Source organism: Dipteris shenzhenensis, chromosome 9 (assembly GCF_047967505.1).
Source record: "Dipteris shenzhenensis isolate YYH24624 ecotype China chromosome 9, Dip_SZ_1.0, whole genome shotgun sequence".
In the NCBI taxonomy this organism is placed as follows: domain Eukaryota; kingdom Viridiplantae; phylum Streptophyta; class Polypodiopsida; order Gleicheniales; family Dipteridaceae; genus Dipteris; species Dipteris shenzhenensis.
The window spans coordinates 13,757,164-13,782,324 of NC_141604.1; the positions used below are offsets into that span (position 1 = coordinate 13,757,164).

Below are 25,161 nucleotides of genomic sequence, written 5' to 3' on the forward strand. Positions count from 1 at the left end.
ACACTAGAAAGACACAAAGCTTATGAAATGCCATAGTGCTCTACCTATATAAGGCTTCCTCTTCAAAAGCAAAGCTTGGCTATGGTGGCAGCATGCCCTGACATTTTCTTGATGAAGGTCGGATTTGTTGATTCACTAATTAAGTCTTTCAATTTCCTTCTCGTCATTTGGTGCAGTTTTATGATGCTCCCTTGAGCGGTGTTCCTTCTTCACCAACCTTTTCATGCCCCTTAAGCTCTACACAATGCCATTTCCAAGCTTCTTCGGTAGCTCTTCCGTGCATGGGAAGTGAACTATGTTTCTCTTCTTGATCAAAGGACGGTTTTTCACAAACTTCAAATTCACAGCAAATAAGCGATTCCATCAAATGCTCACGAGTGGGCCTTGGAGCACTTCCCTTAACCCTCTATTCATCTCTCACTTGTGGGTTCTCCCCACCTCTTTTTCACTTCTCTTACCCCCTTTCCTTGCATTTTCCTCCTTACTCTTGTCATGAATGTGGGTTTTGCTAAGCCTAGTCTAGATACATGAAGGGCAAGACTATCAAGGAGGATCAAAGCACACAAGAGAGAGAGAGAGAGAGAGAGAGAGAGAGAGAGAGAGAACAAGTGAGTAAAACGTTGTCTTTCCATTAGCAAAATGACTCAATATAAAGGCAATATTACATGATTTATCTCATCAAGTCAAGGACACATGTCACAAATTTATATTCTCTATCTTGTCCATCCAATCATCACTTATTTCATCAACTCTCATCTAATCACTATATCTGTCTTCATAACACTCCCTCGGCATGCACCATCACTCTAGTGCTCCATGGCACTACAATTCTCTACACCCCCCCTTGGTGCTAGCACAGCTATTGCAAGGTGGTGAGACGCGAGATCACAAATTCCACTTTCACTCTTCCTTTCTCTCCCTATGTGTTCAAGCAACTTTGGCCTTATAGCTACTTTGTCTCTTCACCTTGAGTGCATCACATGGCTTTAGAGGGTGGCTATACCACTTTTTGTAGACAAAAGGGTAAAAATATACAATAGTGTCTTTTTTCTTTCTTTATGTACTTGACACTTATATATTTTCTAGCCTTTAGAAAATCCAAAATACTCATATGTTGCACTCAGAGCATAAAGCATTATTTGTTGATCATTTTTCCTTTTTACATCAATATAAAATTCTTTATGGATCAAAAGTTATGCACATTTGAATTTGAGTCAAATATTGCCCAAGGATGATGAGATGGCAGTGGATGATGTGGGAGTGTTTCACACGTGTGAAAACTATGCTTAGCAAGGGGTAGGTGTGCTTGGCTTGCACTGGGTTAACATGACCATACTTGGATAAGGTGACTACACTGACACGAGTCACAAGATGACGTGGCACCTATGGATGGTTTTGCCAGATGGCAAACTATTGCAAGCTATGTGTGTGGATTAGCCTAACTATCTACCACGTGTTGATAAATAAATGGTTTAGAAACCTCATGCAAACCAAAGCAAAAACGTGAAACAGAGTCGCATCAGAACAGAGTCGTGGATTGTTGCAAATCAGATCATGAAATAGAGTTGTCGAGCTTGAAACTATCTTTTGTTGCTGCCTTTGTTTTCTAGTCGCTTAGTCATTGTGCTTGCTGAGCAAAGTTATTTGAAACATTGCCTTTGTGAATCAAGCTTTAGTTGCTATTGTAGATTCTTTTGCCTTTAGTTGAATGCCTCCATGAGACAACAGCATCTGTCACAACATTACGCCAAGCTAGTAAGAGCTATTGGAAAATGCCAAAGTGAGGGACGTGGACTTGGAAAGGAGATAGTAAAAGTTCCTGCCAACTTAATTGGCCCCCCTTGAAACCAAGAACTCCCACTTGCTCGAGCCAAAAATGACAAATAATCTCCCAAGCTTGCATATAATGCAACTTGCAGACCCAGTGAGCACATAGATTATTGCTTCTACTTGTTGATGTGCATCACTGGCTTTGTTCTGCTGCTAGGTCTTGTTGTGAGTACTTTGTTGTTGTGTTGGTCTGCAAAATTGTGCCTTGCTTGCTTGTTAGTTTCATCTTGCTCTTTTGCTTTCTCCCTTGGTCTTCCACCCTCACTAATAGAATAGACTCCTCTCTCCTATCATCAAAATAATTATGCGAAAACGTAGTATTTTCAAACTAGGACTAAGAGATTCCTCTCTCCTAGCATCAAAATTATTATGCAAGAATGTAGTATTTTCAAACTAGGACTAAGAGCTCTCTCTCTCTATCAACTCTCTCTCTCTCACACACAATAGAACTGATCTCTCATATAGAAGAAGCCCACTCTCCCAATGGAAATCTCTCAAGAAAAAATAAATAGCAATAAATGGAACTTCTCTAAGAAATGGATGGAAGAATCAGTATAATGAATTCTCAAGAACCTAAAACTAATCTAAATCTGCTCTGATATCATGTCATGAACGCAGGATCATGCTAAGCCTAGTCTAGATACATGAAAAGCAAGATGATCAAGGATCAATGCACACAAGAAAATTCATGAGAGAGAGGACTCAAAGTGAGCGAACTGTTGTCTTTCCATTAGGAGAATAAATCACCACAAGAGTAAAAAACGATGTTAAGCCTATGAAGACATGCTAACAACAGAAATAGAGACAAGCTAACAACAAAAATGAAAGAGGATAGGTGGATTGAAGGCATATCTTTAAAAATGGAAAAGTCTTTAATCAATATAGTAAAAAATGAAGAAAAACACAGTCAACGCCCCTACCACTTCGCCCACTAGCTTTTAAGAAAAAGGATAACCACCGTTTCATAAAAAGACAAACCAATAACTAGCTATGGACCTTTTGTTTATTGAAGATCTCTTTACATGGGATTCGTTGCATTAGTAATAGAGGAAAATGCATGAGTTCGGTTTCTCTATTCAAGACTAATGCTTTCCCATTCGATAAACAAAACTTGACACTATCTCCATAAGAACTAAACTACAATATTTTTTTTGCCAGAGAAAACAAAATCTATAAATGCTTCAAAAAAAAACCAACCATACAAATCAGCAATCCGTAAGGCAGGGATCGTCAAAGAAGACAGGAAAGAAAACATTGATTGTCCACGAATCCATTTTCAGAAAACCCAACTCACTGCCTAGGGAGTCTCTAAGAGAAGGTCCAACAAATAGGAGGGGGGACTATATAACCGACGAAAACCTCGCATACATAGAAGACACTTGCAAGCCAGGCCTTCCAAAACCAGAAACACGCCTACCTCTTAGCAATTGTCCGTGATCCCATCATCTCTCCTTTCCATAGTGTCAAGGTATACATTGTATCTTTGCCAAATGGCAATGAGGGTCGCTATTAGGAAAACCTAATGAGCGACCCAAATGTTCCAAGTAGTGACGCTAGACACCATCTCCTAAATACTACCCTTCATTGAAGATATAAGATGCTAACGGGAAGTAGGAGTTGCCTCCTGCACCTTGACCTATCCCCAGCTCCTATAGGCCGGTGCAACCTCTTGGGCTGCTCTCTCGGAGTCTAGACGACCACCTCTAGCTAAAGACAACGACCAATGCTTGTCATATACGAAAAGAAGGGCACCTCAATAAGCGTCTCAAAGTGCCCTACTCTGGAAGGGCAAAACGACTCATTGGGGTCCCACCCTACCGATCGAAGGGGACAGCCTCGCACAACCAAAGGTGCCACTGCGACATGCCCTATGCTAATGTGACTGGTGCTGGGTCGATGGGCCAGCACTTGCCTACACAGCCCGATACTCTGATCCATGCTACCACTCAAGTAAATCCAAGGCCCCATCGTCTCCATCTCTCTCCTGCTAAATCTAACCCCCCCACTCTATAATGCATGGAGTGGAAGAAGTTGAGAGCTTGGTGCAAATATTGAATCCTCAAGGGCACCCATATTCTAGAAAACTAGCCATACAGGCAGCGGGGTAGCTGAGGCTCTGTGTAAACCCTCTCTCCAAGACTCGGAAATGGAGTCCTATCTCTAGCATCCACATGCCTGCACGGGCCTCTTCACTATTGGCTGATGCACGGCTGCAGGGTTGGGTGGAGGCCCTACTTGCCCTGCGAGGGTAGGCTCTCGCCAAGTGTTCCATTTGTCTACATCAAAGACACTATCCTGAAAGGCTTGAAACCTCAACTCTCTGGCAGAATTTCTCCTCAAGTAGGGACTCTAGATATTAAGCAATCACCATACGCCACAGAACCCACGCATCTGCAAGAACCAATGCTATTGTAAGCGGAGACTCCAACACCGTGCCAAAATAGCCTCTAGTGGAAGATAAAATGGACCTGCACTACTTTGGAAGTCACGGGAAATGAAGCTTCACTAGGAACTGTGGCACATGGTGCGTCGTATCCATATCATCAACTATGAAGCAGTGGTACCAAAGTTTGAACACCACCAGATGCAGGCAGAGGAAAATAGGACTCTACTCCTCAAGGGCCTGAGTTGCCAGAGGACTCAATTGGAGAAGAAAGACCTCTCCATAGATGGTAACGTCTTGAATGTGGTCACCCTCCAGCACCAAGCTCATCTGTGGGTCCTCGTGGCAGTAAGGCCTATATAACACAGCCCACCAATGCTGTGTCTTGCAAAGACTAAGCTGCAATCTCAGTTGGTGCTTGTCCTCTGGGGAGAGGGAAATCGGAACTACTGAGCCGAGGAAGTGACCCTCTGGCAAGGCCAAGGGTCACCACCAGGATTGCATTCCCCAAGGAGACAAAAGTAAAAAACTGCTCCTGCCAGCAAAGGAAAGGTGAACGGGGTGAAAAGGAGGGAATTAAAAATGGGGGAAGAGGGATGGCAAAAGAGGAAAAAGAAAACTGCAGCTCCCCACCAAAAAACTTGAGGAAAAAGGCAGCCACCCACCAGAAAGCTTCGTGGGCTGGAGGCAACCAAGGCTGCTGCTAGCCTCTTTCCAAAAGGGGCCAAAGGCCTTTTGCATCCCTGCAGCACCAGCAACAGGCTGGCTCAAAGCAGGGGTGCACAGTAGGAGAGGGAGGGCGAGGGGGAAAGAGGGGGGGGCGTTGGGTTTGCGAGGCCTCAATTTTTTTAATTTTTATGTATAAAACCACAACATCACATAAGAAAAACAATAAAGACTTTGGAATTGCCACAGAAGAACATAGACCTAATTTAATAGAAGTATGTCCTTTTCAAGACTTGAATATTAGAACTAAGCTTTATTTATAAATGAGTTGCATAGGGAGTTGGGACATGACAGCCCTCACTTACGAAGCAAAGCGTAAGAATAGATTAAAATAACCACAACGATTGAAGTTCCTATATACAAGAGGGTTGCTTTGGCAGAACCCACTAACAGACTCAATTTATGAAGAAAATAAGCTTTTTGAGTGGGTCTCCTAGAAGAGAGGCACTCTTTCTTATCATATTGACATAAAATGCTTTGCTATTCTATAAATAGCACAAATTTGCTTGCATTTGCGGAATTAACTTGATAGTTTCCCATTTGAGGAGGACAAAAGATCAGCTCTTCCACCAGCCATCCTTTCTGCTTTCAAACCACGCTCACCTTAAACAGCAAAGTTCCCAAGGAGTTTTAATAGCATGAAACATTTCAACCTCGTCATGTTAATTATCATGCGAGGCGTTACAGGAAAGAAAAGAAACTTCCTCAAGCTGAAAAGCCTTGCTGGAGTGCTTTCAGAGGGGAACAAGAAAATCTTCAAATTCCAACATAAAAATAAGAATCAGAAAATTGCACCAGACCTGTTCGGACTCGAATCACATCGGCAACCGGTATTACTGTTACCAAATATGAAGATGGAACATAAGCAACCTTCTGATAACAAACTCAGTAAATACACATATGCAGCAAAGAACCAACCAACCCACAAAAAAAACTATGGCCAATGGAATCTCACCAAAAATCTTGCCATCTCCAATTTCCCCCGTCCTTGCTTGATCAATGACTGCATTTATAACCGCATCCACCTGCAAATAACGAAATCCAGTCACTAGAAGCTCCCGAAGTCTAGTTATACAACTCAGCAGCAATATCAGATAGTGCAAGTCGATCAGAAGCAGCTTTTTTATGTCTACTAATCAATGACTGTGTATGGTTCCCTCAAACATTAAACGAATCCAAAAACTATACCAGTTATGAAGCTGATCTGCTTGACTTTGAATAAATAAACAGTATTATAACAATGGAATCCTATGGGGTTCCCCACCACCAACTTCCTCCCCTCCCCCCTTTCCTTCCACCCTTTCCCTTCTCTTATTGCACTCCGCTCCTGTTCCCTTCCGCTTTGCTTTTCTTCTCCGGTTTGTCTCCGGTTTGGAGGCTGTCTGCCTGGATTCGAAGTCATGCATGGTGACCTTTGGTATGGCAAAAAGGGCTCAACTCCGACTGTCATCAAGTTCCCACTCTCCCCATAGGTCCTATAAGAAACAGCTTGAATGCTTAGTTTAGGAATTCCACGACACTAGTGGTGGCACCCGCAACCAAGTGCATGACTAGTTTCAGGTGAGCCTCTCCTCAAGAGATGTTACTCTAGCCCACCTCGGTAGAGAAAAACTAGCTTCTACACCAGCAGAGCCCTTTGACTAGGGGCTCATTTGGTATTTGTATTCCCCGACTCTTCGCATAGAGGACATAGAGACGCCAGAGCCGTGCACAAAAGTTTCCACACAGAAACAGGAGGTTGGATACCAAAAACAGCAGCAAATAATGCACACTCCTAGCCTGACGATTTGCTGCAAATCCCGTAACGACCTGCTGCAGTTCTGCTTTTTACCTGTTTCCATGTTCTGGACATTGCACTTTACAGAATCAGAATTTGTGATTTAAGCTCATGTCATTTTCTCCAGTTCTAGATTTCGTTTTTCACTTGTATGTACACCTGGGCCAATTTTATTTATTTCTAACCTATTTTATCCAAGTTCTAAGAGTTCTACTATGTTAGAGTTAAAATAATTGATTCTAGATATTTTCTAATTAGAATTACGAGGGCTAACTGATTCTAACGTGAAGCTTTTGTGTTTCAGAATTTGAGAAACAGGTTGGGGATGTATTGTATAGGGTTTGTAGGTTCCCCTTGAGTTTTGCCCGAGGATCCAAATTATTGTTGTATTGAAGCCTTGCATCACTGAAAAAAATGAAACATACTTGGGATAGCCTGAGTAGGGGGTGTACCTCATTCACACCCTATCGGGTGCTGGTTTCTAGTCTCTACTAACACCTTGTGAGGGCTATACTTTAGGCCCCGAGAGAAGTCCGGAAAGAGGATAGCCAAGAAGCATATAGCCAAGGATGTGGAAGGATCAGCCCATAAAAAAGGAATGCAGACGCGGTCTAGTTGGTTTCACAAGTGTGGGAAATATGTTCCAAAAACTATGATAATGATGAAGAAGAGGAGGATCAGCTAGAAATGAGCAACTAAGATGTTTACGAGACGCTGTAGGTCAGAATTACCAAAGATGTCGGATTCATCTTGGGAGACTTATAGACGATGCCGTGGCCATAGCCGTAAGATCAAGTTAAGAGAGAAAACTGTGCAAATGTTGAAGTATGATGGAGATCCTAAGCCCAAGGTTTTTCTTGGATGGATCAGAATCTAGAGACATACTTTGCACGAGAGGAAAGCACAGACCAAGCCAAATTGAATTTTGCTACTCTTCTTCTTATGGATCAGCCGCTCTTTGGCACCAAGCTTTGGAAACACGAGATATGATGCCAAACACTTAACTATCACCAGAGTTTGAATAGGAGATACTCATCCAACAGGATAGCTTTGGACAAAGAGAAAGTGAGACTATTCGGGACTACATTGATTGATTGCCGACAATGCTCTTGAAAGTACAATCTTCGAGAACTAGTCAAAGGAAGAACAAACCCATTGGCTTGTATAGGAGTATTCAAACTGAAATAAAAGGTTTCAATCCAAAAACTTTGAAGGAGATTATTGCATTGGCAATGAGGATTAAGAAGAAAAGAGGAGATGGTGGAAGGTTGGGGTTTAGAAAGAAAAGATAGATTCCAAGTGAATAAAGCCAAATCCCAACGTGGAAGAGGCTTTAGACCAATCAGCCAAAAGACCAAAGCACCGCTTACGAGGCAGTTGGATCAACACACGTCACGAGGTATAAGAAGGCGGGCCTGTGTATTAGATGTAATGGAGTGCCCTTTCAGAGGGAAGGGAACAAAGGTCAGAACAGCCTATTCGGAGAGGAGACAACAAGAGTAAAAGCAGTTTTGAAGAGGAGATAGTAGATGGACCAGAAATTGAGATTCTGAAAACTTTGGAACATGTGGGAAATAAACCAGCATTGTTTTTATTTGATAACGGTTCTTCTCGTAAGATCATTACATCGAGTTAACATCATCGTTCACAGTTAGCATCATCTTTCGGAATCGTTCCAGATCCTAATAGAGGAAGAAAGGCAGCAGGAGCATTCTACGATTCATTCATTAATTTACTTGTACCTGTTGGTATCTAGCTGAGAGTACACATCCACTGATATGAAAATAAGACTGTGATGGTTTCACATGGAGGTTGAGATGTAACCATTCAGGCTAGTGTTTCGCGTAACCTTGTACCGATGGTGAGTCACAATCACCTACAAAAGGTATTTAAGAAATCTATATGTTCTCTTAGAAATATTAATGTCTAAGGCAAAGGACCATATAATAAGGGGCTAGGGGCACTTTTTCCCTTTATAAGGTTTTGTTTTTCCGTAACCTCAGCTAGAGGTTGAGTTTGTGAGTTAGTCACCGCACATGTATTGATCCTAGTGAGGGTCCATCCTAGGATTTCGTCTCTATGACTACCCTAGTGTTGTACTCCATTCTTGTTGCTAAAATCTCATGAAATAGAACATCTATTATAGGCTACTAGAGGTAATTAATTATGGAAAAACTAAGAGACTAATAGCAAAAATAGCAAAAATAGAAGGGAAGGGTAGAGAAAGATCACTCTTACTAGGAAGAGGGCATGGGAAGTAACAGCCCCCATGAGGCTCGCTAGCTTGTCTCTATGACTACCCTAGTGTTGCACTTCATTCTTGTTGTCTCTATGACTACCCTAGTGTTGTACTTCATTCTTGTTGCTGCAATCTCACTTCAGCTTCCTTCAGCTTCGTGTTCTCTTGAGCTCTTGTTGTTACCCTAGTGTTGTACTTCATTCGTGTTGCTGCAATCTCACTTCAACTTTGCGTTCTCTTAAAATGTTCTCAGTTGATTTGGAGTCAGACGAACTAGAGAATGAAGATAGTATCACTGCAACAAATAGGAGAGAGCTCCTAGAAGAATTCAAGGAGAGCTTCTTATAGGATCCACATAAGTCTTTGCCGACTAAGAGACCAAAGGATCTTACCATATGGCATAGACCTAATTCCTCGAAGCACGCCACCCAATAGACTGCCTTAGAAAATAAGTAAGCCACAGTAGCAAGAGGTTCAGAAAGAAGTCTACGAATTGCTTGAGCATGGATTGATTAGACCTAGTAGTTCACCATTCTATTCACTAGTACTGTGGGGCATTGAATAAGATGACTATCAAGAATCGTCTTCCGATTCCATGAACTGATGAGATTCTAGATACTTTGAAGGGTGCAACAGTCTTTAGCAAGATAGATCTTAAGAGTAGGTACAGATTGCCCCTCAGGATATTCACAAAACAGCCTTTCGGACAAAAAAAGGACATGCTCTTTTGTTGGGACATTCTTTGATGATATTATAGTCTTTAGTAAGGATGAAGAGAAGCATAGAAGGAATTTGAGGACTGTGTTTGAGTTGTTAAGAGAGCACTAATTATTCATAAATGCCAAAATGAGTGAATTCTTATTTCTGAGTTAAGACTTTTGGGACACATAATCTCTAACAGTGAGATTAAAATGGATCCTGATAAGCTAAAGTAGTTCTTGAATGACTTGATTTAAAGATAATGAATGAGGTGAGGTCATTTCTAGGGTTATGCTCAATTGTTCAAGATTCATACACCATTGTGCATAAAGCATCCCTTTTGCATGATTTAACGAGTAGAAGCAGAATTTCCACATGTGGAGACATCAGCTTTTTTAACACTTAAAGACCTATTTTAGTGATGCTAGACTTGCATAGGCCATTTATCGTTCAAGCTAATGCTAGTGGTGGTTTCATTGGGGCCAATCTCTTGAAGGAAGGACATGCAATAGCCTATGAAGGAAGCTGAGCTGAATTACAAGTGTTTATGAGGAGGAGCTTCTTGTAGTTACCCATGCTTTATGACCTGGAAGCACTATCTTTTGGGTGTTGATTTTCTGATCCAGACTGATCACCACAGCGTCTGCTACTTTCTCATGCTACCACTTGTGAGAGAAAAGCACATGAGATAGGCTAACTCCCTAGTTGCATTTAATTTTCAGATTCAGCACACATTCGGAAAAGGAGAACATTGCAGCCAACGCTTTGTCTTGAAGGCCACAAGTTCACGTGAAGCTAACAATTATGAAGGAGAAGTATAAAGATGTTCCAGACTTTTCACGTGTCTAAACAAAATTGGGTGAAGAAGGGGGTCATAAGGATTAATATGTATGCAATGGGTAACTATGGAGTCAGAATAGAATTTGTGTGACGCTCAATATGAGATAGAAGGTGATTAAGCAGCCCCGCATTTGCAAGACACTAGGGTATGTCACCTACTTTGGGCTAGGTATTTCTATTTGCCTCATATTAGGAAAGATGTCTTTCGGTATGTTTCATCATGTAGTATTGGTCAAAAGGCAAAGTATGATCATTTGAGCCCTCAAGGGTACTTCATGTTGGACTCACGAAACTTCAGGATTTAAGGGAACAGTTGTTGCATATAGATGAAGTTATTCTGCATTTAGAGATGATTACCACTACTACGAATTCTCTTCCTGAGTCTTATCTTGGTTTTCACACCTCGCTGAATTTGTCACTGAGGGGGGGCAACAATCATCTCTCTTTTCACGAGTTGGTAGGACTTCTGTTGCAGAAAGAGCAAACAAGAAGAAATATGGCAACACGAGCTGGCGAGCATGCCATGCTTTCTAAGTTTAAGCCCAAAGGAAAAGGGCAGCAAAAGCAACATGCCAATCAGCCTGCACATCAGCATAAAGCTGATTCAAGAGAGCCCTCTTATAAGGCTAAAGGTGATGCAGATAAGCCTAAGAAGAAGGGCATCTGTCACTACTGCAAGAAGCTAGGTCATTACATTGGTGAATGCAAGAAGCGCATAGCTAAAGAAAAGATTATCCTCACATCCACGGATGGCACAGATTTCAGAATTACAGATGTTCTTTATGAGCCAGGTATAAAAAAGAATTTTAGGTTATATTCGATGATGCTAACTATGCAGTCTGAGACAAAGAGAATGACTATGCTTTGATGTTGTCTAGCACTTTGTATCGCGGTCTTGACATTTACAAAGAGAATGACTATGCTTTGATGTTGTCTAGCACTTTGTCTAGCTTGACATTTACGAGAAAAGATCCGATCTTGCACTTTCAGTGAGCACTCCCACTGCTGCGATGCAAAATGCGGAGTTATGGCATGCCAGATATGGGCACATGAGCTATGGCAGCTTAATGACACTTCAGAAGCATGCTATGGTTGATGCATTGCCTCCTTTGGAGCCACCTCCTCCTCATGCATGTGAGGGTTGCATCCTTGGCAAGATGCATAGATTTCCTTTTAAGAAGGATGGTGCAGTAAGAGCTACTCGTAAATTACAGCTCCTACACAGTGATGTCTGCGGTCCTGTGAGGACACCTGCTTTTGGTGGTTATCTCTATTATGTTACATTCATAGATGGCTTCACCAATTATACTTGGGTCTACGGTCTTAAGGCAAAATCAGAAGTGTTTATGCATTTCAAACACTTTGTGGCTATGGTTGAGAATGAGACAGGACTCAAGATACAGACACTTCGCACAGATAGAGGGGGGGAGTATATGTCCCATGAGTTTGAGGCATTTTTGAAGAAGAAAGGCATCACGCATCAGCTTACTGTGAGGCTTACACCTCAGCAAAATGGCAAAGCTAAGCGCAAAAATCGCACTCTTATGGAGATGGATAGATGCATGCTTACTAGTAAGAAGTTGCCTCACAGGTTTTGACTCGAAGGCCTCATGTGTGCCAATTATGTTTTGAATCGGGCTCCCACAAAGGCTTTGAAGGCAATCACTCCCTATGAGGCATGGCATGGGAGAAAGCCTTCAGTGCATCACTTCAGAGTTTTTTGTTGTGTTGCATATGCCCACGTGCCTGTGGAGTTTCGACATAAGTTGTCAGATAAGGCACTTAAATGCATTTTTGTTGGGTATAGTGCACAAAGCAAAGGCTGTCGTCTCTACAATCCTGCTTCTCGCAAGATTTTTGTGAGTAGAGATGTTAAATTTTCAGAGAATTCAGCACATACACATGTTGAATTTACTATTCCAGCTTCTTCAGATGATGTTTTTGAGGGGATGCTTCCTATAGCATTTGGTTCCCCAGCTGAGGCTCATGCTCAAAATCAGAATTTACAGCAACCTCCTCCTGATCCACATGCCCCGATTCAGCCACATGCTGATTTTGTACCTCCACAAGGTGTGGATGAAGTTGTCAAGCAAGAGATTCAAGAGATACATCCAGCCAAAATAGTTCCGAATTGGTTGCTACAGACTCTCAAGGAGAGTAGGCACCTTTTCCTGGTAGAACTCATAGTGCAGTAAGGCACACAGGGGGGGCTCTTTCTGTAGAGACAACTTATGCAGATACTCTTCTTGATAAAGAAGAACCTGACTCTTTTGAAGAAGCCAAGGATAATGCGCATTGGATGCATGCCATGCACAATGAATTGCAGTCCATTGAGGAATAACAGACTTGGGATGTTGTGGATTTGCCACCAGGGAAGCTTGCCATTGGTACCAAATGGGTTTTCAAAGTGAAACGAAAGCCATAAGGGTCCATTGATAGCTACAAGGCAAGGCTGGTTGCCAAAGGCTATGCACAGAAGAAGGGCATAGATTATGAGGAGACTTTGGCTCCTACATCCCGGATGACCACCATCAATCAAGTCAGTTATTGCCATGGCTGCAAATTTTGTTTGGAATGTTCATCAGTTGGACATAAAAACAGCTTGCCTTAATGGGGACTTACAGGAAGAGATTTATGTCAAACAACCTCCTAGATTTGAACTTTCTAGCAATGCACTTCAAGTTTGCAAGCTAAATAAAGCTTTATATGGGTTAAAACAAGCCCCAAGTGCATGGTATGCGAAGATTGATGCATTCTTGGACATAATAGTCCCACGGAAAGCACCCTCTACATCAATTAGGATGGGGGGGATATTTTGGTCATCATTCTTTATGTAGATGACATGCTACTCACAAGGTCAAATGAGGAAATAATTGCAAATTTCAAAGCTGAGTTGAAAGCTGAATTTGACATGACAGATTTGGGCATGTTAAATTTTTAATTGGGGATCTAGTTCATACAAGACAAGCGTGGCATCGTTATGTCTCAATCCAAGTATGTGCAAAAGCTCTTGAATAGGTTCAACATGCATGATTGTAAGCCTATAGCCACTCCCATGGAGCCGCGACTGAAGCTTACTATATATGATGCAGGTGTGGATGTCACACTTTACAGCCAAGTTATTGGATGCCTCATCTATTTGTGCAATACTAGGCCCGATATTCAGTATGCAGTATCTCAATGTTAGAAATGAACCCAACAGAGGGTACACACAGCGGAAGACTTATAGTAATGCCCAGGAGCTCACACAGTGTGCGTGTGGGGTGTGGAATCACAAACTTCTTTACTTATGTGCATTCAATAGATGTGCAGACTCATCAATAGACAATGAACCGGCCACATAGAGAAACCACCAAAATATATATTTCCGTCCAAAACTATGGACACAATACAAAAGAGATAGATCCAGAGTCCCACCAATGGTGTGGTCCTTTGATCTTACCACAAGGTCTTTCTCCTATTTGCCAATTATCTCTAGACTTGAGCATGCGTGCTCCACCTCGAGCGTATGTAGACTTTCCGTCCAGTGTATTCTTCTCCACCTTACTGCCTGAGAATCAGCCTAGGTGGGCAGCCCCTGCCAAGCTTTGTCTGCAGCACACAGGTCCCCTTGGTCCTCCTGAATGTAGGCTCCAAGATAACTGTTCCACTGCTCCAACCTGCTTGTGAATGGCTGCTCCAGAAGATGATGATGTCAGCACCTTGCTGCCCTAGAAGACAGCCAAGGTCCAGCCCCTTCCTGGCTAAGTCTGCAGCCCTTGTTGCACTCTCTCACCTCCTGTAGATAGGCCCAGAGAGTAGGCTTCCTGCTGCTCCTTCCTGCCCTGGAACTGCTGGCTATGCTGGATGATAAATGAGGCCAAGAGCCTCTCTTAATATAGGCCCTAAGGCCTGCTGAGAAAACCAACCAGTCTGTCCCAATCTGGGCCGACTGGATAGACCAGGTTGGCTGGCCCAACCGACCTGGTTGGCTCAGCCCAACCAGCCCCAATAGGGCCCTTTACTGGCCCCACAAAATCGCCCTCCTCGGCTCTCTTTTCCAGGGCTTGCTGGCCGACGATTCTATGCAGGGGCTGAGCCCTTGGCCAGCCCTAGATAGGGCCTGGTTGGCTGGCTTTGCCCAGCCCAACCAGCCCTCCATATGGGCTGCCATGTGCTGCCCCATCCCCCGCCATGTCAGCGCCTGTTCTCCCTGCTGGTTCTGCCCTCTGCCAGGCTCTCTCCAGCCACGTATGCAGCACCGTACTGTTCCGTACATTGCTGATGTCATCGCGCCTTTTACCTGGGACACCCTGCCAACCATGAATGCTCCAGATTTGTCCCAGATCCACACATCCACGTAATCTCTCTTTGGGCACATCCTGCCCTAGGGCTCCCTCCCCCACGCTCTCCTCATTTGGGGGCTTAGAGATGGGGAGGCGACCTTTCCAACACTCAAGTGAGCAGGTATATGCACAGCCCAAAGACTACATGTTGGCAGGCTGTAAAACGCATCTTCCACTATTTGCAAGGTACAAAGTCTTATGGCTTGATGTTTCCCAAGGGAAGTGACTTGCAAATGCATGCTTATAGTGATTCAAATTGGGCTAGAGACTATGATACCAGGCAGTCCACTAGTGGTAATTGTTGCTTTCTAGGCAAAGCTTGCATTTATTGGCTGAGCAAGAAGCAAGCTTTAGTGGCTACTTCCTCATATGAAGCTGAGTACAAGGCAACTTTCACAACGACAGTTAAATGTGTTTGGCTGCGTCGTTTGTTTGCTGATCTTCGTCTCTTATTGAAGGGCTAATAGTCACTAATAGTCTCCAATTCTCACTAATAGTCAGAGTGCTATAGCAGTGGCAAAGAATCCTGTGTTTCATGCTCACACGAAGCACATTGAGGTTCATTATCATTATGTCAAAGAGAAGTTGCATGCAGGGGAGATCAATATGATCTACGTGTCAACACATGACAGTGTTCCAAACATCTTCACCAAAGCTCTTCCACGTGAGAAGTTTGAGGCATTTTGCAGTGCCCTAAACTTATTTCCTTTTGGTTATCTTGTACACCACATTGGCACTGCAGGGGCGTTTTAGAATTATTATTATATTCTAGGCAGTGGCCAATGTATTGTAATAAGTAGGTTAGGGGCACTTTTCCCTCATTGAGGTTTTTCCCCCTAACCACAATCCAATCCCTAAATACGGTTAGTGGATAGGATAGGGTTTTGTCACTTAGACAAAACCCCTCACTTCAGTTTTGTACTACACTCATTCTATTCAGTTATTCAGCTTCCACTCTTGCTCACACTCTTGCTCTCTACTCTCCATTGTTCACACTTCAACCTTTACCGATTCCAAAGACACCATGCGAACACGTTCCTATGGCGAAAATTACTAGTAAAACTTACTATCCCGATCGGAAAAGACGAGTAACAAAGTCCATGCATTGTTTGACAACTTGGGTACCAAGCTGAAATCCACATCTTGTTATCATCCAGAAATTGATGGACATAGTGAGGCTGCAAATAAAGTCTTCCTGGAATTGTTGTATTGTCATGTGCATGACCATCCACAGTTGTCGTAGAGGTTGCCTACAACTATACTAATTCATTTATCACAGGTAAAGCCCCAACTGAGGTAGTGTATGATAAATTTTTACCTGTATTGCACACAAAGGATAAAGTACTTGTTTAGAGCTCTAAAAACAAAAGCATGTAAAGCCATATGGCTATGACTCAAAAGACTATAGTCAGAAACAGAATTTTTTTATGAAACAATATATACTGTGATAATCAATCAGCTCAAGCACTGGCCAAGAATTCAATATATCATTCAAGGACAAAGTGTATTGATGTCCGAAAGCATTTCATCAAAGAAAGAGTGCTACTTGGTGACATCACTCCATGACAGCAAAAATAATATTGCAAACATCTTGAGAAACACCAACAAGCTCTTGGTTCAACTCAAAGGAAGCTCATTAAGGAAGAGCTATGGACAGTAATTCTCGATCCGTCTTCAAAATCTTGATCCTGAGGGAAGGCCTATTTCATAATGTTGATCTTAAGGCAAGGTATTGAGGAGCAATCTCAATATCATATGCAAATGTATATTTGCACTAACACTTATAGAATGCTAAAACAGCCTAAGATTAATATATATCTAAATGAATCTAGGATCACGTCCAAACTAATCCTCTGAAAACACACCACACAGTGCAATTCAAATCTAATGACAGTTACTCAAAAGATTGAAAACCATAAACTCCATCACACATACCGGGATCCATTTATACGAAGGTCTTTGTATGAAGCATTGACATAATTGACCCTAATCCTTACTTCGATGGGAGTTGTATTTATTCATTCTTTTGAGATTAATCTAGTGTATTCGAGTGTATTCGTCCATTTGTACGTGTGCCTTCTCTCCTTCATCACTCCTCCCTGCTACTTTGTCACCACTTGGTCAAAGTCTTAAATTTCAATAACATCCCAAAAGGCACACATAGTACTTTACTTTTGTCTAAGCTGTGCAGAGGACTGCCCACTGAACACTTCCCATTAAACAGCCACTGAACCATCATTAGAAATTTCACTTGCACACACATCAGCTTACAATTGTTGGGAATAGTCCAAGCTGCAACTTCTATGTAACCACAATACTACAGGACTGGTCTGCGGCTTGCCTTGCTAACATGACTATAACATTAGCCACAGATCTAGAAAATGGAGAGACCAAGACTCCAGCCCTTGCTGCAGGACTGGTCTGCCTTGCTGAGTTTGTTACAACATTAGCCACAGATCAGAAAAAGGAAATAGGAAGGTTTTAGCCCTTTCAATCAATGGCGAAGATTCATTTAGTCAAGATTAAAATGGGCGGACTGAGCAAGGGCAGAGAAATACAATTCTTAGTTTTCTGATTTCTCCCCTGATGTTCACCATTTCTAGCATCACACTTCTATTTAGAAAGGCATGGGAGTACAAGGGGGAGTTGGCAATTAGGTAAGGGATCAGGCTTCCATAAGGTACTCTTCTGTGGGTCCTGTGTAAAAAGCAAACTGAATATGTTGGCAATTTCAAATTGCAATACATAAATAACAAAATTCTCGTATGAGGCATACTTGTGCTGCACAAAGCGGGAAGACTCACTGTACTTCCTCCCTGTAATCTTATGAAAGATAACTCTGCGAGCTTTCTATCAATAGGTTTTGCACCAAGCTTTCGGATTGACAAAGTAAGCAATAGCACTCGTAGCATTCAAAGACCTAAGATGTAGCAGTATCGAAATACAATTATGTAACAGCTTAGCTTATGCGAACTTCGAAAAAAGGATATACACATGCACTACTTTCATTTAGAAAAAGAAAGATTGCTACAGCCAAACGCTCCCTACAGTGAAAGCTAACCAAAGAGATAGTGCCCAGGAACACACAATGCTAAAATCAAATCTAACTTCGTTCCGTGGTGTGTACTAGTATATATATAGAGAGAGAGAGGCGCGTGCAGATAGTAACTGAACAATGCTAAAGAGAGAGAAAGTAGAAACAGTAATATTATGTGTCCCAAGATGGACCAAATCACATACAAAATATGTGCACAATGTGCCGCCCTCTATCAGCAAGATGGTGACTAGATGTGGACCCCTGTAAAACTCAAAACTGTTCTACCTCCTCATGGCACCTCAAAACACTTCAGCCTGCATTGCTCTCCTAGAGCTTCTCTGGGATTTGTAATGATACCCCGCAAACACACCTTCCTGCTGCTCCAATGGACAGCCCAACATAAGGCAGTGTTTGCTCCTTGACCCTTGACATAAGGCAGTGTTTGCGCACCTTCCTGGTAGTCATTTCTGCTCCAACCTCAGAATCAGCTCCAGAATGTGTCTAAATGCTGCGCAGACATTTCCTCTGTTTGCTGTTTGCAGACCAACTCCAAACTGTCCCTGGAATGGGCGCACTGCTGCCACGCGTCAATCCACTCCAGACGCCTTGGTTCCACACGATTCCAACCAGTGGTCCTGCTCCAAACAACTCCAGTGTGGTTTCTGGATGCTGCGCAGACCTGCAGCAATGCATGCTGTCCTCTAACCTGCCCCTGCAGCTCCACCTGGCTGTCCTTGCAGGATTTTCTCTGCACCAGGCTGATGCTGCTACACTTGCAGCCATCTGGCACCTTCTCAAGCAGTCCCTCCTGCCAGCATGGAAGCTAGCATTCTGCCCATGTGGCAGCCCTACCAGTGCTGTCAGTTTTGCGCGTGTGGCATTTTTAACTCCCTCTTGGTGCACCTCCCCATGCTCTCCTCATTTGGGCGCTCACAGATGGGGAGGTGACCTAACGTGGAAAAGAAATCATACCAAGGGAGAGGGAGGGGAGGCGAAAGGAAGAGGGTGTGTGTGTGGGGGGGGTTGGGGGGGGGCGTAATTTTAACCATCTGCGTAAATATCCCCTTAAGATCCATTCAAGGAATTGTATCTTATATCACATACAAATGGTAGACCTATCAAGCAAAACCATCTTATACAACAAGTGTAAGGTCTCTTAACCCTTAAATAACCCTTCTCAATTTTGTATATGGCGTATGGAGGCCTCCCCCCCCCCCCTCAACTTTTTTTTTAAAAATAAAGGTACACGCAGTGTAATAGATGCATTTACCTGGTCCTTAGAAACGACTACCTCCAGCTTTACTTTTGTTACAAAGCTATCCTCGCAAAATTCAGAGCCTACAAAAGGATAACCATTTAGATATTACAAGACAGGGATTCTCAATTGGCAAAACCTACAAGGGTGTTAAATATTGAGCTTTGGACAACATAATTGAGAACTGATCAGTATGCATTCTTATTGTGCTGAAGGGGCCATTAAAAAGTAAATTACCAGCCATAAAGTGGGACATCATTGCAACTGACAATTTCTGTAATGGAAGCTGAAAACATTACCATGAAAGAGAAGGGGGCAGGGGGGGAGGGAATTATATGCGGCGGGGAGAAATAACTAATTCTTGACCTACCTTACAACTATCCTAGAATAAAAATGTTCGTGAGGCACTTGTTACAATTCAGGCCTCAAAAATCACATACATAAATTCTTACATCAAACCTTTTTTTTTTCAAAGAAAGGAACCTTCTATTAATGCTTGAAAGATTTCATACAAGACAACAGCCCCAAAGGTGCTGAGTATGAAAAAAACCGGAAAAGGCTGAAAGAAAAACCGGCCTGTTCCAGAGAAGCCCAGCTCACTGCCTAGGGGATCTCTGGAACTGGGGCTAACAGCCAAGTGGGGGGACTATACAGCCAGCGAATCCCTGAAGATGTAGAAAACCCCTGGCAGGCCCAGCCTTTCAGAAACGAGCACACCTCTCAATAGTCGCCCTGGAGCTTGGAGTCCCACGCTCTCAGGTGGACCGTAGAGTGTAAATGATATCCTGCCAGATGGCAACCAAGGTAGCCGAGGGTGGAACCGGGTGCTCTCCCATCACAAGACTGCAGCGAGCCACCCAAATGTTCCAAGCTGTAATGCTGGCTACCACCTCCCAAACACTATCTTCCCTAGGAGGAGGAGGAGGGCGTCAAGGGGGCTGCCTCGTGGAGTGCAATCCTCTGAATGCTCTGACCCTGTATCCGGTAGGCTAGGGAGATCTCATCAATCTAAAACGCGTGTCCTCCCTCTGTCAACCAAGCCACCATCCCCCAAGTGTAGTCTCTGTGAAGACTTTGCATACGTGTCATGATCCTGAGGGCTCTCATCCAGATCCTTGCTGCGCTACGACAACTCCATAGGCAGTGTGGGATAGTCTCCAGGACACCATCTGAGCAGCAATGGCACTGCCCCTCCACTCGCATCTACTCCAACCACGGGCCGATGAGCAAGCCTCTATGGGCTGCCAGCCAGAAGAAGTATGAAATCTTCCTCGGCCGCAAGCTGGACCACAACCGCGTCCAAACCCTAGATCGAACATCCCGGGGCACTCTCTGGGTCACCCAGTGCCTCTCCCTCGAGGGAGTCCATCTCGACAAGTCCATCTGAAGTCTCTTGCCAATCCGTGTGGTGTAGAAAAAGAAAGTCACCTCATCTATCATCTCAGCTAGGTCGCCCCTGGAGGGCCAGAACCACTCCCCAGGTCCCACTGGACCTCCCTCATGGGTCGACCCTCCCATAGCCAAAGGCGCCATCTAGAGGTGTCCTACTCTGAGATACTCAGAGGATCAATGTGCCACTCCTTCCCCAAGCGTCCTACCACTTTGATCATCTACCAGTGTATCCCATCAAGACTCCCATCCATCTCAGGGTCACTCCCAGTGAGGGGTTGAAGTAGGCCTCCAAGTCCTACACGGAAGAAGCCGGGGTGCGTGCTGCCGCGCTGCATCAACATCCTCAAGGGAACACCAGTACGGGAAAACTGCCCCAACCATCTGCTCTCTCTCCAAATGTGGAGTCCTTCCCACCAGGACTCAGGAATGGCTAAGTCGATCTCGCCCATCCGTTGCCTTGCCCCTCTCAGATGCACTAGGGCATCAAGCCTCGCCTCTACCTCCATAGGTAGTCTGCTCCAACGACCAAAGACCCTGCTGGACCACTGTCCCACTGTGCCCAACCAATGTGAGTCCGCTGCCCAAGCATACGTCCCTCATGATCTCTGGCCTTTGGGTGCCACATAAGGGGCTGACGCTCGAACTCCTCTCTGCATCTGGGCAGAGCATGGATGAGACCCCTTGCGAGTCTCTACAAAACCCTCTGAAGACTCCTCATCAGGGGGGAGCCCTTCCCTGTAAGATGGGCCTCTGAGAAGATCCATCTATGTGAAGGCTGCCACTATCCCCTAGTGCATGGGGTGTTCCTCAGAAGCCCTCTCTGTAAGAGGAGCTTCCAAGGCTCGGCACCAGGGGTGAGGCCACAAACCACCAACTTGCCCAGAAGGGCCCTGCTATGCATCTCCGGATCAATGATACTCAAGCCTCCCAGTGCCTGCGGCATGATCACTATCTGCCAAGCTACTCGGGCCCTAGTGTTCCTTGTGCCGTCTGAACCTACCCAGAGAAAGTTCCGTACCAACCATTGGAGCTGCCCAATGCATCCTCTGTGAAAGCACCAACAAGAGGCAATATACCATGCAGTGGCAAGGACCTGGTTTGCCACTAAGGCGTGACCTGCGAGGGAGAGTTTGGCCGAGCTCCAAAAGAGAAGCTTGCACCAAACACTCTCAAGGACCGGGGCAATTTGCTGCTCTGCTGTAATCTCAATACCCACCTGGCATTCGAGGTATCTCGTTGTCTGGCCCCGCGGTATCCATTTGAAACCAAAGTCACTCCCCCACTCACGGATCTCCTGTGTCTCCTCAAAGCCCATGAAAGCCTATGGATTTCGTCCAGTTGAACCGTGCCCCCGAGGCCTCACAATAGACAGCCAAGGCACCTCTGACTCTCTCTAGACTCGCCGTGGTGCCCTCAACATACAAGGCCGTGTCATCTGCAAACTCTGAGTCAAGAAGCTCCTCCTCTTGCCTAATTGGGAGCCTCAACCCTGTGAGACCCGCCACCTGTGATCTCAAATAGTAGCGCAGAGCCTCCGCTACAAACAAGAAGAGGAAGGGAGCTAGTAGGCAGCCTTGGTGAACCGAGGGAGAAAGAGGAAAGGCCTCACCTATGTGTCCTCCGATAATCATCTAACTAGAGCTCCCTGCGTATAGCTCTGAAACTCCTTTGACCCATCTGTCTGAGAAGCCCAATCTCCTCATAGTGCCCTCCAGGAAAGACCACTCCACCCTATCGTAGGCCTTCTCAAAGTCCAAGAGAAGGATGGCCAGTGGCTGTGACTCCTCCCTGAACCAATCCACTGTCTCCCAAAACGTGAAGATGTTGTCCAGAATGCTGCGCTCTTGGACAAACCTAGTCTGTGTGTCATGGATGATGTTGGTAAGATGAGGCCGTAACCGCAAACTCAAGACCTTGGCGAGGATCTTGTATGCAATATCAAGCAGAGTGATCACGTCGTACTAGGGTGGATACCGGCTCAATACCAATCTTCCGTGCCCACTTCATCATGAAGGAGGCTTCCACCCCGAACAACTCCACGCACATCTGAGGGGCCAAAAGTGTGCCTGCTCCACCTTTGCCTCCATCGGCAATCTGATAACTCATGTCGCCAAACCACACACTGGCTCCTCGCACGTGAAGCTCAACTGAAAGTTCACCTCCATGCCATGGGCGTACCAAAGATCTAGTCCTTGTGATCCCATCCACTCGTCCATCATGAGCATAATCTGATTACCCAAAATAGCATCAAACACCTCCGGGGACCACTTCTCCAACCCTGTGGAGGCAAACGGAAATCTCCAAACGGGGAGTGTCTGAGATCCCACTGCACTAATCAAACCCCCCTTTCAAGGGCTGAAGAACCATGAGCGTGACCTCCAATGGTAGAGGGTATGAGTCCATGATCTCCAAATAGTTCCAGGGTCCTAACAAAAGTCCCACGATAAGGGACGCCCAAGTTGAAAGTTGGGAGCTGGTGGCCGGGAAGACGAGCCTCGTCTCTCAAGATCCCTCTCTGAGCGGCGGACCTACTGCTGCGATGAGGAAGCAGGAAGGGGACATCGTCGTTCCCTTGCCTAATGGCAAGGGTGTCGAAGCAGAAGAAGTTGCTACTGAAACAGAGAGGGGAGCAGTGGGAGAGTGAGACGTAGGGACGCGGGGCGCAGGGGGCGGGTGGTGAGAGTGACCATAAGAAGGGGGGGCTGAAGGGGGGGGAGGGGGCAGGGGGAACCCTGGAGGGGAAGAGGGAAGTGAAGAGGAGGAGGGGGAGGCAGGACGAGGGGGGAGGAGGAGGGAAAAGGACGCCCACAGGCCCCCTGTTGATCAAGCTCGTCGGGGCTCTGGATCAGCTCCTCCACGGCCCTTGTCAGAGCGTCTGCGGCTTCCGCCATCGCCGCATCTGGAGCTCTTGGGACACATTAGCCCCGATCCTAGCAAAGCTATTCAATGACGTTGTTTGCCTTGGCTTCCCCCGCACTTGGACACTCAACACCATCACCCCCATCCACAAGGCAGGGAATCCCATGGACCCGAGTAACTACAAGACTACCATGATTGGACATGTGATGTCCAAGATCTATGCAGCTATATTGGATGCATCGGTCAGCCTGTTCGCAGAGATGAGAGGGCTAAGAGCAAAGGGTCAGGCCGGTTTTAGGCGAGACCATGGGACTATGGATCACATACTCACACTCAAGAGTGTCATTGAGGAGGCCAGATCATGGAAGAAGAGGGTATATTGCTACTTTGTGGATTTCCGCAAAGCCTTTGACACAGTACCTCAAGCTCGTCTCATCACACGCCTACAGACACTGGGATTTGATCAGGAGATCATCTGGGCAGTCATGGCACTCTATGAGAGAGTCACAGGCCGAGTTCGGACAGGCGCAGGTTGGACAGATGAGATCTTGAGTACCATAGGGATCAAACTGTGAGTGGAAGGGAGAGAGCAAAGCGTGAGAGCAGGAAAGTGAGAGCTGAAAACAATAGTTGCAATAGAAGAGTTGTTACGACTAAAGAGAGTGATAGGTTTTGTCTAAGTGACAAAACCTTATCCTTCACTAACCGTAGTTAGTGAACTAACTGTGGTTAGGGAGTGAGGGAAAAGTGCCCCTAACCTACTTATTACATTACATTGGCCACTACTAAATTATAACAATAATTCTAACACCCCTCTGCACTGCCAATGTCATGTACAAGGAAATGATCAATCACCAAAAGGAGATAAGTTCAGGGCACTGCGAAATGCCTCAAACTTTCCACGTGGAAGTGCTTTGGTGAAAATGTCTGCAACATTGTCATGTGTTGACACATAGATCATACTGATCTCTTCTGCATGCAACTTCTCTCTGACGTAGTGATAGTGAACCTCAATGTGCTTCGTGCGAGCATGAAACACAGGATTCTTTGCCACTACAATAGCACTCTGACTATCAGTGATAATTGGAGAAGGACCCTCCAATGAAAGATGAAGATCAGCAAATAAACGACGCAGCCAAACACATTCAACTGTCGCTGTGAAAACTGCCCTGTACTCAGCTTCACACGAAGAGGTAGCCACTGTAGATTGTTTCTTGCTCAACCAAGAAATACAAGCTTTGCCCAAAAAGAAACAATTGCCACTTGTGGACTGCCTAGTGTCATAGTCTCCAGCCCAATCTGAGTCATTTTAGGCATGCATCTGCAAGTCAACCCCCCTGGGAAACATCAAGCCAAAAGACTTGATACCTTGCAAATAACGGAAGATGCGTTTTACAGCCTTTGCATAGTCTTTGGGCTGTGCATATATCGGCTCATCACCTGAGAAACTGCAAACTGAATATCACGTCGTGTATTGCAGAGATAAATGAGGCATCCAACAGCCTGACTGTAGAGTGTGACATCAATTGATTCACCTGCATCATGCATTGTAAGCTTCAGTCCCAGCTCCATGGGAGTAGCTATGGGCATACAATCCTGCACGTTGAATCTGTCCAAGAGTTTTTGCACATACTTGGATTGAGACATAACGATGCCACTTTTCTCTTGAGTGAACTGGATCCCCAAATAAAAGTGTAGCAGCCCCAAATCTGACATGTCAAAAGTGGTCTGCAATTCAGCTTTAAAATCTGCAATATTATCTTCATTTGACCCTGTGAGCAGTAAGTCATCTACATAAA

General features: G+C 44.7%; 1 protein-coding gene across 1 annotated transcript in view; it reads right to left on the minus strand.

The window, feature by feature from the left end:
- Nucleotides 1–5,195: 5,195 nt before the first annotated feature.
- Nucleotides 5,196–25,161, minus strand: part of GLB1 (nitrogen regulatory P-II-like protein) — a 57,498-nt gene continuing 37,532 nt past the window's right edge. Inside the window, exons 5-8 of the mRNA XM_087379392.1 lie at nt 19,127–19,194; nt 5,895–5,964; nt 5,740–5,775; nt 5,196–5,542 (exon numbers count right to left, since the gene is read on the minus strand). Of these exons, the coding sequence (XP_087235518.1) occupies nt 5,460–5,542; nt 5,740–5,775; nt 5,895–5,964; nt 19,127–19,194 (257 nt within the window). The 3' untranslated portion in view covers nt 5,196–5,459. The remainder of the gene's footprint in view (nt 5,543–5,739; nt 5,776–5,894; nt 5,965–19,126; nt 19,195–25,161) is intronic.